Genomic DNA, 15,759 nt, shown 5'->3' on the forward strand with positions numbered 1-15,759 from the left:
CTTCACAACCTTGTATGGAAATGTTGTCTGTTTTACTGAGATTTATTGCTTGTTTGAATAATACTGCTAGTTCACCTCCTCTCTTGCCTACATGGTTTTGTGTGATGATTTGATACCCTGGAGGAATGGCTTCATGCAACACTGGGGCCACGTCATTTCCCAACCAGGATTCTGTTATGAATAGTAGGTCAGGTTGAGTGTCTGTGAGCAGGTCATAGATGTGGTGCTTGTTGTTTTAGAGTGATTGGGTGTTTATAAGCTGGCAGTTTAGAAAAAGTGTGTTAGATGTGGTGGTGTTTTGTTTAGGAGATGGGTGAGCAATTTATTTTGAGCTTGCAGCAGGTATGTTGTTAGTTGTGATAACTGTGTGAAGGTCACAATATTCCTGCTTTTCTGTGTAGTGTTACTTTTGCAGCATGTTCAGCTTGTTGGGTTTGTGTGTGTCGGTGGTGGACTTGGTGGCTGAGAGAAACGAGAAGAGTTTCCATTTTTTTGTAGGTTAGCCTTATTATGTAACAGACAAGGGGATGCAAAGTTGTTAAGAGTGGCATGTTGGTTATATTGTTTGCGTCTGTTTAGTGTGGCAGGAGTATGGGTTAGTTATGGTGGCGGAGCGGGTAGATCATAATGTAAGGCTCTAAATTGTGCAGTGGATGAGAGGTGGGTGAATGAATGTTGCTGTGTTGGTGTGCTTGTGGTAGATGTTTGTGAATAGTGAGAAAGTAGGGGTAAAGATAGGTCAGGATTTGTACTTTGTGTGTAGTCATGAGGGTGGAAGTGGGTGTAACGGAAAGCATTATGAAAGTTTGTGTTATTTTGATGTGCTGATGAGTGTGGTCTGTATTTTTTTTGTGGAATAGTGAGGGGATATTGATGTGGTTTTCTGTAAAGGATTTGTATGGGATTTACTGCTTGTGAGTGTTATTAGAGTATTAGAGGGGGTGTTGATGTATTTTGGTGATGAGTGTATGATATGTGTAAGAGGGGATGGATGTGTGTCAGGGAGATTTGTGTTAGTTGTGATGACTGGAAGAGGTAATATGTGTGGTGGAGAGGAGTGTGAGGATTGTATGGTGGTGTGTAATTGGTGACGAGAGGGGAAAGTTGTTTATAGATGGTGTGCTGGAAGACTGGGTTTAGGTATTGTCATGGTAAAAGGGGAGCTTTGTGGAGCAAATAGAGGATAGTGCTGTTGGTTTGTATGAACAAGGAAGTGTGTACCTGGATGGCTGAAAGTAATGTATAACGTGGTTTTGTATTGTGTGGGTGATGGCAGGTTGTGTTAGTGGGAATGGACAGAGTAGTGGTTGCTGTGAGAATTAAGGTGTTTTACTGCTGTAGTTGTGGTGGATATGTGTATAGGTGTGGTTTATTGGATTGAGTGTTGGTTGATGAGACATTGCAATATGTACGAGATCAGTTTGTGATGCAGGAGTTGGATGTCTTTGTTGATAATGTGTTTGCATGCTGATGGATGTGGAGGGAGTAAAGTCCTTTTTGGTAAAGGGCAAATTGGGCAGCATTTCTGGCCCTAGGCCCTATCTGTCCCGCACACGCCCAAACAGGCAACTGCCCTTGATCTCTCTGCCCTTCGCCTCGACGCCGCGGGCTGAGACGCCCTGAGCCCTAGCCCTAATGAGCCCTACTGGCCAGTAGAAACCTATACCTAACCCTAACCAATCAGATTAGTAACCCTAAATCTCACAACCAATTCTAGACCCAACCCTATTCACCAATCACACCCATAATGCTGACAACCCCAACCCTAAAACCCAGTAGCCAATAGGAATTTCAACCCTGCTACCAATCACAAACCCAACCCTAAAAACCAAGAGCCAATAGAAATCTCAACCCTACTGCCAATCGTAAACCCAACCCTACAACCCAGTAGCCAAAAGAAGTCTCAACCCTACTACCAATCAGAACCCCAACCCTAAACACCAGTAGCCAATAGGGATCTCAACCCTGCTACCAATCACAAACCCAACCCTAATCCCTAAACCAATCAAAAGACCAACCTCAACAACCTATCACAACACCATATGCAACAACCAATAGAAACCTAGATAAGGGCCAAGTTAACTGAAGCCCCAGCCCCTGTGGGAAGGGAGGAGGGAGCTGCTGCTTTATTCAAAATCTCCTTGGATACAGACAGCCTGAATCCACACCTCCAAGCTAGCAGAGTCTACTTTCAAGGTAAGAGGGATATTGTAAAAAAACACTGAAATACTGCTTGTCGCGCACTCAAACATATGGGTTTTTGAAGGTAAAACAGGTGATGCAGACAGTTCCTAAACACAATTTAAATCATAGGAACAGATTAATCAGGCTCCTAAACACACTCTGGTTAGCCACTGAGGTGTGTGTACCCTTTTTTACTTTAAAAAGAAGGGGGAGCTTTATGGAGTCTTTTGCCACAAACTAGGAGTGAAATTTCAAAAATTCACGGCTAAAAAAACAGCACTATTAAAAGGCCAAGCTGCCTCAACCACAGAGAGTCTACAGTAAACAGGCACGGGTAGCAGTAGAAAACATTTTTAAACAAATAATAAGATTTTCCAGAAAAGTATGGAGCTCCTTACCTAGGTCTTTTTGCAATCCTTGATCACTGGGCTCTATTAGGGCACAGGGAAAAAGCTGGGCTCACAAAATGGAGGCGGCTGTCTTAGGGTTCCCTCCACAAACCTAAGGGGCTAGGGCAGGTGTGGGAGAAAGGCACAGGTGGCCTGGGACTCTAGAGAGCCTATCAGCTAAGCCCAGCCCCTGAGGGAAGGGAGGAGTGAGCTGCTGCTCTATTCAGAACCTCCTTGGATACAGACAGGCTGAATCCACACTTCCAAGCTAGCAGAGACTACTTCCCAGGTAAGGGACAGATTGTAAAAAATACTGAAATACTGCTTGTCACACACTCAGAAATGTGGCTTTTTTAATGGATATCAAATTCGGGAATCATAAGGACAAGATCACACCAAATCAAATAACTTGTCAAGAAGAATTTTCTCTGACTGCTAAATATTTAAATACTTACAAGTAAAACATGGTTCACTAAAATACTCTGCACTCCTTGCGGAGGAGTCCCCACTAGGATACATGATTTTGAAGGCTTCCCAGGTGAAACATGCAATATCCTTCATTTGTAGGACCAGATAAACAGCGCACAAAGATACTTCAAAGAAATACTAAAACCCAAATAGAAAGCCCACGGTGGGTAGTTAAATATAAGGTAGTCCGAGATATTTCACATACGTACCTTAGGCAGGTGGCTATTTGATCGAGTTCCGCCTGATCTAGCATAAAATAATGCACCTTATCTATAACACTAGCCAACCTGTTAAAATGATGGCCACTACTACTGATCTATGTTTTTGGGGATAGGGGTCACCTGAATCCTCACTCAAAATACTATGGGGTGTCCCACAATCCAGCCTTTCCAGAAAACGGATGCTACATGAATTATAAATGTACTGAAAATAAGTATCAATCTACCAGCCAGATAGGTGTTGTTTGGATATCTGCGACGCAGAGACTATCACTACATAAACTTCTGATGGGAGTTGGAGAGTTTTCCCTTGAAAACTGTCACAACACCACCAAACGTGAATAGGACGAAATGGTGGCCTGAAAAGGGGGACTTGAGTATTTGAAACTTCGCATACAGAGAGAACGGGAATCGGGTGTTAGAGGGGTATGATCCGAGGCGGTTTTTCTTGTAAAACAAAATCGATGTTTTTACATAAATGCAGAGTTTCTAATTCGGATTTCTTTATTAACACAATCAGTGTTACTACTACATTTGTTAAAATACTTCTTTATTTGGGGTGCGTGGCTTTCTTGGTTTTAGCATTCTTTATTTTCACAAAGGCCTGCTGTGCGGAAGTTGCTCACTCGTTTCCATCTGCTTCATGCACGAGACGTAATGAATCAGACCAAACGAACCCATTCGGTAAATCATGTTAATAGGGGGCCAAGCGGGGCAGCTGTCCACCAGATGGTGCTCTTTCCCCTTCTCTAGCTCTCGTATTGTCTGCAGCAACACATAACTGGCAAACAAGGAGCGAGTCTGAACAGTTTTGCGTGAGTTTGCCTCTCCAATCACTCCTCGGCCCAGATCTTTATTTAGAAGTTTAGTCACCTTAAATTAGCAGTAGCAAACACCCATACAATATATTTTTTTAATATATAAATCACTATGCCTAAACCCAGCAGTGCGTTTTGTTGATGGAATTTCTCCAGCTAGTATTAATTTCTGTTCACTTTATAACTGTTTCCCTGCATTTAAACATTGAAATAAGGTAGGCTGTTACAATGATTTTCAACTCCCTTAGGTATATTCTCAAAACGCATTACCATTCAACTTGGTTGTCCTTGTTAAAACTCTAAATTGAAAAGCAGAAAACGTATCAAATAAAACAAATACCTTTGAAAATAGGTTTAACTTGGAGAAACTCTAGTTAGTACAAGGCGGGCGGGTCTATTTTAACGCCAAGATTAAAAGCAGGATATGGTATACGAAAGTATACTTCGTACAGGTACGCCAAGTTACAGAAACTCCATACTGAAAGCAGGTGGCAGACTCATCAATGTTGAAATCCGAGTTTAATAGCAGGGATACATTTTTAAAGTGCAGAGAGAAATAAGCTGGTGATTGGTGGCATGTGGACCCTTGCAAGGACTGAGTCCGTCTCAGCTGAACAGACATAAGAGGCTTGTGTTTTTGTTTTTTTTTTCACACAAACACATAGGTATCAGGTCAGGAGCACGTATTCCGTTCTCCATAATAAAATATACCAGTACCCCACAGGCACAAAACCAGCGTCCCTACCTGCCTGTTCTGGAGGGGCCCATCACTCCATGGCCTTACGTTCCTTCTTTTCACAGAGAGCACCGCAGCAGAAAAATACTCCAAGATCCCCTCAGTGCAGGTGAGTGTCGGCTGGAGACTAGAAAGTCTTCAACTATATTACACTACATTACACGTTCGGGACATGGTGTCGGTCAGGACCGTAGTTTTTTTCACCCAGGTAAGTTAAACTTTCTGCTTTATCCCCCTCGGTACTGAGCGCGGCGGTGAGTAAAGGCGCTGGTCTCTGAGCCGCTTCCACAACCCCTCCACAGAAGCGTTGCTGGCAGGGTGGCGGAAGGCTGTGGCAGGGATACCTCAACCCAAAGCCACTAAGGCTCCCCCTGTTGGTTGTATAGTCCTGTGCTGTGGCTGTTCCCTGGGGCTTGGTGGGGTTACAGAACTATCCACAGGACTATAGTGCAGAAAGCAACCCCAAGGAAAAGTACACGGGGAGCTGCGAATCAGTACACCATGAATCTCCAGGAAGGGCCCTGGACAAAAGGGCCCTGCCCTCTTACCAAATAAGATGGCTGAAAGCCGTAACTACAGGGTTGGCTAGATATCACACTGCCAAACACAAGAGTTAAGGTGATCAGATGTGAAATGAACCCCAAACATGACAACACAAGATGTTAACCGTACAGGCTCTCTACCCACCTCATTAGTTAACTCATTACATTGTTTAATAGACTTGCAGCATCATTTTCTTTTAAATGAAACCGGTGTGGTCTCATTTATTATGGTTATACTAATGCAATGGATGTAATGTCTGGTTAACATTGCTATGGACTAACACTGCTATATCACTGCACTCCCTTTCTTCTGTTGTCTCGCTCTTACTGTGACGTCTGCAGCATTTCAACCTCCCTAAAGCACTTTAGGACATGCTAAGGACAACACTGCAATCGAGCAAAGCAATAGGGTATTGAGAAAGCAAATAAACAAACTGCCTAGTGTGACAACATTTCTTGCATCAGTGACGCTCATCAGTTGTTCCTACTTTTAAAAAACAAGTTCTTAAACAAATGAGCCTGCTTTAAAACAAATTTTCCCACCTTTAGTGCTCTATGGAGAGTTTAATATACCGTCTATTTTGCAGGCATCAAAGTGCTTCGGGACGAGGACCAACACATGTAAAACGAAGGGATTGCATCCTTTATATAGCTCCTAGGTAAGCAACCTGACTGACTACACCATTTAAACAAGGCGCATTGCATGAGATGCAGGCAATCTAGAACAATGCAGCACCAGGGTGCATGCATGCAAAGATTGAGATTCATTAACTCTCTGGCTATATTTCCTCCAGAACTTGAGACAATAGCTTCTGGAGGTCTGGATTGCCTCACACATTAAGGCTGCCTTCTTAAGTGTTTTCAGTGGATAAAAAGTGGAGATGGGGTGTAATAAAGGCAGAAGGAAGAAACCTACATTTGAAAGGTAAATAGAATACCTGGTGAATATTGTGATGAACAATGACAGCTTAAAACAAAATAAATGTTTTCCCTATTTCAAAACATAATTAAGAACAGCCTAAGTTTGAGAGAGCGTAGCTTATATAATCTATATTAACATGAAACGTTTATGAATTAATGTGTGATAATGCTGCATAGAAATTGCATTAATACATTTTTGCTTAAACGCGCACTTGAAATGTGACCACGGGGAGTGGCCGCCAATGTATACGTGGTCTAATAAGAATGACTAATGTTATGAATTATTATAATTGAACACGTTTTATACTAATTATTAATGATTACGTTATTGAAATTGTGCTAAAATCCTTGTAGGCCTTAAGTTAGCATGAGCCAAAGCTTAGCTGCCTGGCTCTCATATTAAATGTATTTTTCCTAACTTGCAGTGTGCTGACTCGCAAAAGGACATTACCTCTTGTTTTCTTCAAACTAGAAGCTGAATGTAACCATACTAGATCCGTTCTCACGAAATTCATATTGCTTGTAGAAAATTTTAGTCAAAATGCAACAGTATAACATACAAGGTTGTTTAAACCGGTGAAGGCAATGGAGCTACTGACCAAAAGATGTGCAAAGAATTACAGAAGGATGAAATCATACCTCCGAAGACATCAATTACATGGACCAATAAAATGTCTGTAAAATAATATGGGGTGAAAGATTAATGACATAATCTATTTTCTAATAGGGTGAAGATAGTGGGGTATAACCGTAGGCCAATGAGATTTTAGGGGAATGTACTACGAAAAAGGGATAAAAACTCATGACACAGGGAACCATTTAGAATTAGGTAGGTAATGCTATTGATTTTATCCAGAAACTTTGTCATTCTGTTTGGTGACTTTGCTGATTTTACTTAAACCATCCTTTTCCTTTGATTGTCCATTTACACGTTGCCTCCTTATGAGGGAAGTGCCCCTTTTCCCCCAAAGCTGAGTTCTGATTAATGGCGAATCAACTGATGTCCTGAAGATGAAGACTGAACCTGAGTGCTGACCTAAACCTTGGAGGGTAACTATGACAATGAAATTGTGATTTGTCTGTTTGCTTTTCCTTTCTAGGTACCAACTGCTTACTTTTGACAGGGACCATAGTTAGATGTTTTCCAAATTGGTGTTCTAAATTGTTTGCATGAAGCCCAACATGCTAATGCTACTCAGAGGTTAGGACAGGGGTTCACTACACCGATGCAAATAGACAAATGACTGAATTCTATGCTTTGTTGGACTGACGCGTTGATGACACTCTGCTAAAGTCAATCTATGTACACGCTGTGTTATGTTTTAATGTTTGTGATTCTTGCCTTAATGAAATCTTATCAGAGCTGCCATATTGTGACTATGCTATTGTGTTTCTTGGTTTTGAGATTAACACACCTGCTTTTAGAACTGTAACTAATAGGGAATAAAACACACAAAAATCTACTAAACTGGTGTGGTTATTCATGGCTGCAAGGTCATGGTAGAGTCTTGAGTTGATTAATGACTTTGACTAAAGAGAAATGCACTGTGGTAATAAATATTGATAACATTATTGATGTATTGATTGACATTTTGATTAGCTATCTCCTCCTAAGGTGTCTCTCAACTGGGTCAAAAGATTAATTGGCCTAAAACGAGTGTAATACATTATCATAAAGGGACGCGTTCACAAGTTCATGGTATCTAGGTAGCTATGTGTTTTACTAAAACAAAGAATGAGAATAACAAGCGTCATAACGTCAACATGTTTATGCGACTATGGTTACATTTCACTACAACGTTCAAAATTAAGACATAAAATACTGCACTTCCAATCATGTGAACCCTGTGCATTTGAAGCGAATCTTCCACTGATAGCAAATAGTTTATCATCTGCTCAGCAATAACGCAAATACTTCAACACCACGAAATCAAACGGTAAAATTGAAATTGGTGTTTGCTCACAATGTATTAACAAGCAACAGCAAGATGCTTACTTAATGTTCCATGAACAGCAAGGGACGTGTCAGACACGGTTTTGCAGTCAACCATTCCCAGTGGCTGAGGTAGTAAAGTAGACAGTATTTTCTGCTTTCTAGACTTTCCAAATGCTGTGAAGCAGAGCATTACACCAGCCTCTTGGAGAAGGAACCCCCAAGCCTATGCTTGGGAACAACTATAAGTACGACAATTAGACCCTCCTATGTGCTTTCAGTACTAAAAAACAAAGAGCGGCGAAATGCAAGACCAGCTTCACATGTTACGTACACTGACCATAACAAGAGCACTTACTGCCATTGTCATCGGAGTCCTCGCTGCTGCTAGGGAGCCGTCCTCGCTTCATGGTCTCCTCGAGCCCCACCAGGCAGCCTACAAAGCAAGAGACCAGCACTTAACCCAGGGACTGCACCAATATGGAGTGCACTTCAGGTACCACGTGAGAATATTTATAACAGAACAAGGCATGCTTTTAGTTTTCATCAAAGCTGCAACAAATCCCAATGACTTTTGCAATCAGGAAAATGCAACAGCGGGATTAAGCCAACCTCACATGAAACGCAACAAAGAAAAAGTGAAAAACAAAATGTTGAGCTGTTACTCAGTAGGAGAGACATTAAAAAAAAGCAATAGCTTGTGTCATAATCTTTATTTAAAAACAAACTAGTGAATGTTGACACTTATCTCCTCTAATGGTGTTTTTGAGTGGTTTCTGCGAGCAGGAATTACCCGGGGCTGGGAGAAGAGGTGCAGGGAAGTCATTTCTGGGGAACAGAGAAGCTAGTTGAGCCAGCGGAGTCAGGGGAAGCAGAGTAGCCCACCTTAAGTTGGAGTATGTGGGGGTGGGACATCCTCTTAAAAGAGCCCCTTCGGGTTGGATGGACACGCTTGGGAGCTTACAGTCGGATGTACGGCTCAGCATCAGAAGTGAGGGTCTAGTTCTTCAGCAGAGGGGCAATAACAAGCTCTATGAGTGACTTGGTGTAAGTAACTAACAAACAATATCTTCAAAATGTTAAAACGGTGCCACTTGCCATGTGTCCTGAAAGGAGAAGTTTCATTTCTTTTTGTGAGTCTACTAACAGCTTCACTAGTCTGCTACAGCTCAAGTTATCAACATGCACACATATTTATACCGTGGATTTCGGGGCAGCTCCTTCAGCTACTGGCTTGTTTGGATCAGGCCTCTTACTTCAACCATTGCTTGTCTGAAGTCTCTTTAATATTTGGTTTAAACAGATGGTATACATACAATTTACAATGGTGTTTGGAAAAGAAGTCCATCGCTATCACCACAAGTGCTGTGCAAAGCGAAATGAGATACAAACGGAAACGTGTGGTGTTTAATGCTCAATTATAAACAATGGGTGACATTAAAAACAGAAGCCATAATGACCATACCTTTTGGCCTGATTAGTCTAATCTCTGAAATACTTCATTTGAGAGTATAAAGGACCAGTAAGCATAATGAAATAGGAAAACCGTGTGAGTCAACCCGAGGGCATCACTGTTAAGCAAATGGACCATGGCATAGCTGCTTTCTGCACAGATTGTGTCATGCCAGAGTGCCTATTCATAAAAACAAGCAATGGCAAAGGCAATAGGTCTTGCCTATGTGAGAGCTACTGGCCTTGCCATTATCTTTTAGACATGTAGTAGAGCAGATTAATAAGATGTGCTTTGACGCATCCAGAGCTGGCTCCATCGTCGTTTTTTTTGTTTATGGTGGGTGCGTGGGAGGCAGATGGGGCAACACAGATAACTGGAGGTTGAGGGTGGGAGGGAAGAACTCGACACAGACAAAGGGAGGATTGTGGGTTGGTGGGAAAGGTGAACACAGAAAACAGCAGGTGTGCTGGTGGGAGGGAAGAAGCAACGCAGACAACAGGAGTATAGGGGGTGGGAGGGAAGAAGCAACACAAAGCAACCAAACGGGGAGAAGAAAGTAAAAAAGTAAAAAAATAAAATAATAATAAATAAATAAAAAAAAAGAGTGTCAAGAAGAAGCAACATGACGGGAAGAAGAAAGATAGTAGCACAATCACAGCACAGCAGCATTAGGATCCAATTCAAGAAAAGCTATCTGTACATGGTCCATGCTCCGGACGAAAGAAGAGGAAGCGAAGCCTGCTTGTACTGCTCAATTAAGAAGCAGCAAATGAGTAATAATGAAGGCCAGGAATGGTAAGCAATAGGTGGGCTCCAAGCCCCTTGTAGCGCACAATATCTCTTGCACGCGACAGCACATGCGCTGTTGCAGGTGTGACCTAATGAAACTAAGATCTACAGTGGAGCTTCCACATATGGAAAACATGTGAAAGGCACTAGAATGCTTTTTGCTTATTGAATGCAGTCTCTTTATGCTGCAGATTTACACCACAGAACCACACCCACTTTAAGAGATGTCACATGCAATACGATTGTGTATGCGAGTGGCAAAAATATTCGAAATGTAAATCAGCTGTGCAAATGCTAATGTCTTACTATTAGGTTTCGCTTTCAGAGATTTTGAAATTCTTTCATATTTAGAAACCCTCCAACAGTTCTTAACTTTTCATCTTTAATGGTGCAAATGAAATAAGAAAAACTACAGCATATACCTTATGCTTCCCAATTTTAAATGACGTACTAAACAGCCACCGTAATAGTATGATCACGGAGATAAGAGCGCGTTGATCCGATAATTATTCAGTGCAAATTCCCATACACTGCTGCAGAAGAAATTATCAATGCAAAGACACAATTGCTTTTGTAAGATATGAAAGTCAAAACACCACAACTTTGGACAAAAAAACGATGCTACTAATAAAGCAAGCTTATTGGGGAAGTGGATAAGCTGATTATGGACTAGGAGGCAGATCCAGAGAGCTCCTCTCCTCCTCAGCCTAAATCATACATACATAAAGCACCCCTTCTTGGAGGCTAAAGCTCTCTTTTAGACCAAGGGCAACAATAGGAGCCCCATTAGCGGTTAGAAGTGGTCTCTGGACACAATCTCGCCAGAAGTGAGCAGCCACCATTTTGAATCCACTATCAGCCCAGAACCTCCACAGCACCGACAGCTAACTACAATCATCTAGACTCCTGCAATGCAGCAAAAACCCTCTTGCCGTCCCTCCAGAGGAGAGTGAGGGGTACCAGAAACACTCTTCCAAGGCAGGCTAACACTGTCCAGGCCTTCCTGAACCTGTAGCGGAGACCAAGCTACCACTCCCCCTCCATGTGTGACATGTCCTATTCTGTGGCTGCAGGAGATCCTGGCACACAAGTAGAAGTCTCCACAGCAGAGCCTCGGATTCCTGGAGCCTACTTATTCGACCCAGGAGGCTCAGACGATCAGCATCGGCCACGGTAAATAACAATATGGCCATAAAACCAGGCCTCCTCAGAAATATACTTTTAAGACCCAACAGTGGGAAATACTATCAAAACTCCATGAAAGCGAGAGCAGACCTTGTAGATTATTGTGGACTGTGAGGGTATCCAAACCAACCTATCACCTCCCCCTACTGACATCACGACCTCTGAGGACACTGAATGAGTAATAAGGAATGCAGGCACATGTAATAAACACAGGGACCTGCTACTCACTATAGGCGCAGTGGCCATAACTAAACTACCAGTGCAGGGCTCACGAGGGGGAGGGTGATTCTCCTCCATGATACCCGATTTTAAATGCCTGGCCTAAAGATCACCGAAGCCTCCCCAAGGTCTAGAGCCTCAATCGATCAGCTGAACTACTCAATCTATACCTAAGGATTATCGTTAGTCGGGACAGGAATTACTTTTCATTGAATATGTGAGGATAGATAGCTCCCTTAGATCTCCACAGGGACAGATAGACTATACTGGAGAAAGTGTAAATACAACAATATCTAGTTCTAGCTGACTTGCAACTTAAGCAGGAAGACCTGGAAAACTGCAGCAGGGACGTGGAGGGAGTTGACAATATGGGTTTTACCAAAGACCTCCTCCAGGCAATTAGAGAAAACCCAGATCTACCCACACCACGTCTTGACCATGCCCATAGAGTCCTTACCAGTTTCAATAGATCAGACGTGGCCCCAGATCTCCTCCTCATGCAAGTACATTATTTGGAGGGCAAGGAAGACATCAGACGCATTGTAAGGGAGAAATTAGATATAATCTCCTCCTCTGCATCGTTATTTTTGACACATCCCAGGTACTGTGTGTTAAAATGATACAACCACTGATTCTTAAGGATTGAGACTCATTTAAACATTTAAAAAGTGATATCTTGACTTGTGCATATTGGATTTTTGTAGTTTTGGTCTTATTTTATTCAGATAAATATTATCTATTTTCCTAAACTGGTGTGGAGTAATTTTTGTGGTGTTTTCACTGTGTTACTGTACGAGTTATTGCACAAATAATTTACACATTTTCTTCTAAGTTAAACCAGCCGGGTCTGTGCCAAGCTACTGGAGGGTGAGCTCAGGATAATTTACGTTGTGCTGAGACTTACCCTTACTAGGACTGTGGTCCCTACTTGGATAGGGGCCATACCTCTGCCAACTAGAGACCCAATTTCTAATAAGTTCTCAATACCAGCAACAGCTTCTTGTACATTCAAACACCTCTTGCTAAGTGGCTTAAACTCACCTACCAAAACACACAAGATACGGCGGTATCTCCTTCCACAGGATGCTAATATAATCTTTTTACAGGGACTGCATCTCCTTAAAATAAGGCTATGTACATGTGCATCACCCGAAAAACCCTCGGCGATACGGTGCCTCTCCCACTACTAAAACAGTTGGTTTTGTCATCCTCTGCAAGCCTCACATTGGGCTGATACCTGCCTCCATTTTAAGCCACTCAGCGGGCCGCTACCTGAAACTGGTCCTTCCAAATGGGAAGACCCCCCGCAGACTGTTAAAAATATATTCCATTTTTAGAAATGGGGTTTCTGGTTGGCTGGGGTATGCACCTAAGCCAGGCAGAACCCATCCACTCTAGTCAGAGCAAGGGAGTTACACGTCCAAGATATCCCCTGCTCACCCCTTTGGTAGCTTGGCACGAGCAGTCAAGCCTAACTTAGCATTTGCACACCACACACAACACATGTGATGCAATAAATATACCACAAAGGAAGCTATATAAAAATAAACTGTATTGTACACAACATCATTAGACCAAACACAACATGTCAGTAATACCCTGCTACCCAAGCAGTTGTCAGAACATTATGCAATACTGTTACTCTGCAGAAATCAGCAGTAGTCACGTATAACACATAGGTTACTCATTATTCTGCAACATAAGCAATGGTCATGAAAAAATTACCATGGAAATGCGCTTGTCATAAAATGAGCATGAATGTCTATAAAAGGAACATGTGAAAACATATGGCAAGTCATACGCAAGTCATATGCATATGTCATAATGAACAAGTTACCACCATAGCACATATTGCAAGGACATCAAAGGGAATGCATTCTCACCAATACAACTAAGAGGCAGTAGAATCCTAGCACCGAGATGGCCACTCCGGAGCTCGGGAGCTCACAAGCTCCCGTGGCTAGAGATCCAGCCATGTAATGGGGCACTGGAAACTTGGAGCAGGCCGGGGACCTCTGTCAAGGGTCACCACCCTGCCGGGCCCAACGTGTTGTCGGGTCACACCTTCTCCTTTCTCCGGGGGCAAGTCCCGGGTTCTCTGAGGCTTCTGGGCCACCGCGGTGAGGAGGCACTTACTGCTGCCCTGGGGGCACTGACTTCTGTGCTGGTTACCTAGGAGCACCGTAAGGAGTGCGCTCGCTCCATCATGCACCTTCCTGTGCCCCGGGGGCACGCAACACAGCATGTTTCAGATGCGCTCGGCAATTCCAAGAAGCCCAGGATAATGTCAGCCAGAAAGGATCAGAAAAATTAGGAGGAGAAGGCAAAAAGTTTAGGGAATGACCCTGTAGAAAGGGCCAGGTCCAACAGTCATGAATACAGCACAAGACACATACATTGGCACTCTCCTAAAATGAAAACTTCCGGATGTGCATGAGAAAATATAGTGTGGAGGGGGGAGACAACTTTGATTTAGCATGGGACCTGGATAGGGATAGGAATATAAATATATACCAAGGCACAGGAGTAATATCTGTACTCTTTAAAAAAAGAGATTACTCAGTTAGGTTTGCTCAATGTATGGCGTCATCTGAACCCCATCACTGTAAGGTCTACTCCTTTCACTCCCATGTTCATTCCACCTACTCACGCACAGACTATGGGCCTGTTTAGAGTTTGACGGATGGGGATACTAAGTTGCAAACATGATGGATATACCACCCTCCGTATTACGATTCCTCTATATCCTATGGAAATCATAATACGGAGGCGGGATATCGGACACATTTGTGATGGAGTAACCTGTCTGCCAAATTCTAAATCAGGACCTTTGTCTTTATCACAACACATTCACGTCTCCCTACATTAGACTCTGTGACAAGTGAGACATATCTATATCGGACCATGCACATCTAGAACTCACCTAGAGGGATGTCTTTTCTCCCTGCAAGGGTTTCCCTCAGTGGAGCCTCAATCCTCAAGTCTTGAGAGGCGCAGTAAATAGGTCTACCACTCTCAACACGATCACCAAATATTTTGCACTGAAACCAACCATGAATTTTCCTCACACGTTTTGGAATGCCTTCAAAGCTACCATGCAGAGCATCAAAATCCCCGAGATAGACAGAGCTAGAGAGGCACAACTTACAGAACAAAATCTAACAGCAAAGATCAAAGTCCTCAAACTCCTTGATAAGCAAAACCCCTTCAAAGGAAATTAGCTATCGTTAGGGCCCATTTAAAAGCACATTCAACCAACAGAACTGAGAGTTCACGAGCTGCTCTAGGCCAAAGATTTTATGGCAAAGGGTATAAAATGTTCTCTCTTCTGGCTTGCAACATTAGACTACACAGAACCAAATGCCTTGTTCCTCAAATTAAAACACCCATGTGTAAATGGGCCACAGGGAAAAAAGAAAACCAGGTTACATTTCAACTTTCTATCAAGCTCAGTATGAATGAGGAGCATATAAACCGACTGACATACACCGGTACTTAGATAAATGCAAGAGGCCACCTATAAATCCTCACAATAGCAAACAATTAGAAGCCCCTATAGATATCTCAAAACTATGATAAATGCTCAAACAGAAGCCTAGAGGACAACCCCCAACCCAGATTGTCTCACACCAGATTTTTATAAACTCATTCTTCCCTCCTCACAAGACAATTTGCCATCTGTTTAATCCCTTTTATATGAAAACTAGCCACATACCCACACTGTGTGAAGCAGAGATTACGCTTATTCCCACACTCTGGAAAGAGTCTTCGAATTGTGCATCCAACAGTACATTAAAATATCAGCGATGTGACTGGAGACCCTTCTCCCGCAGTTGATAGACCCTTATCAGGTTGGCTTTATTCACAACAGAGCCAACAACATTAGAAGCCTCACTCACCTCGT

The 15,759-nt window shown here is 42.6% G+C and overlaps 1 protein-coding gene across 4 annotated transcripts in view; it reads right to left on the minus strand.

Moving 5' to 3' along the window:
* JADE1 (jade family PHD finger 1) overlaps positions 1-15,759 on the minus strand; it is a 169,554-nt gene that overhangs the window by 109,859 nt on the left and 43,936 nt on the right. For all 4 annotated transcript variants that reach the window (XM_069242204.1, XM_069242196.1, XM_069242212.1 and 1 more), the window contains exon 2: positions 8,568-8,645. In XM_069242204.1, the coding sequence (XP_069098305.1) occupies positions 8,568-8,619 (52 nt within the window). In that variant the 5' untranslated portion in view covers positions 8,620-8,645. The remainder of the gene's footprint in view (positions 1-8,567; positions 8,646-15,759) is intronic.

The sequence above is a fragment of the Pleurodeles waltl genome, chromosome 1_2, assembly GCF_031143425.1.
Source record: "Pleurodeles waltl isolate 20211129_DDA chromosome 1_2, aPleWal1.hap1.20221129, whole genome shotgun sequence".
Classification (NCBI taxonomy): domain Eukaryota; kingdom Metazoa; phylum Chordata; class Amphibia; order Caudata; family Salamandridae; genus Pleurodeles; species Pleurodeles waltl.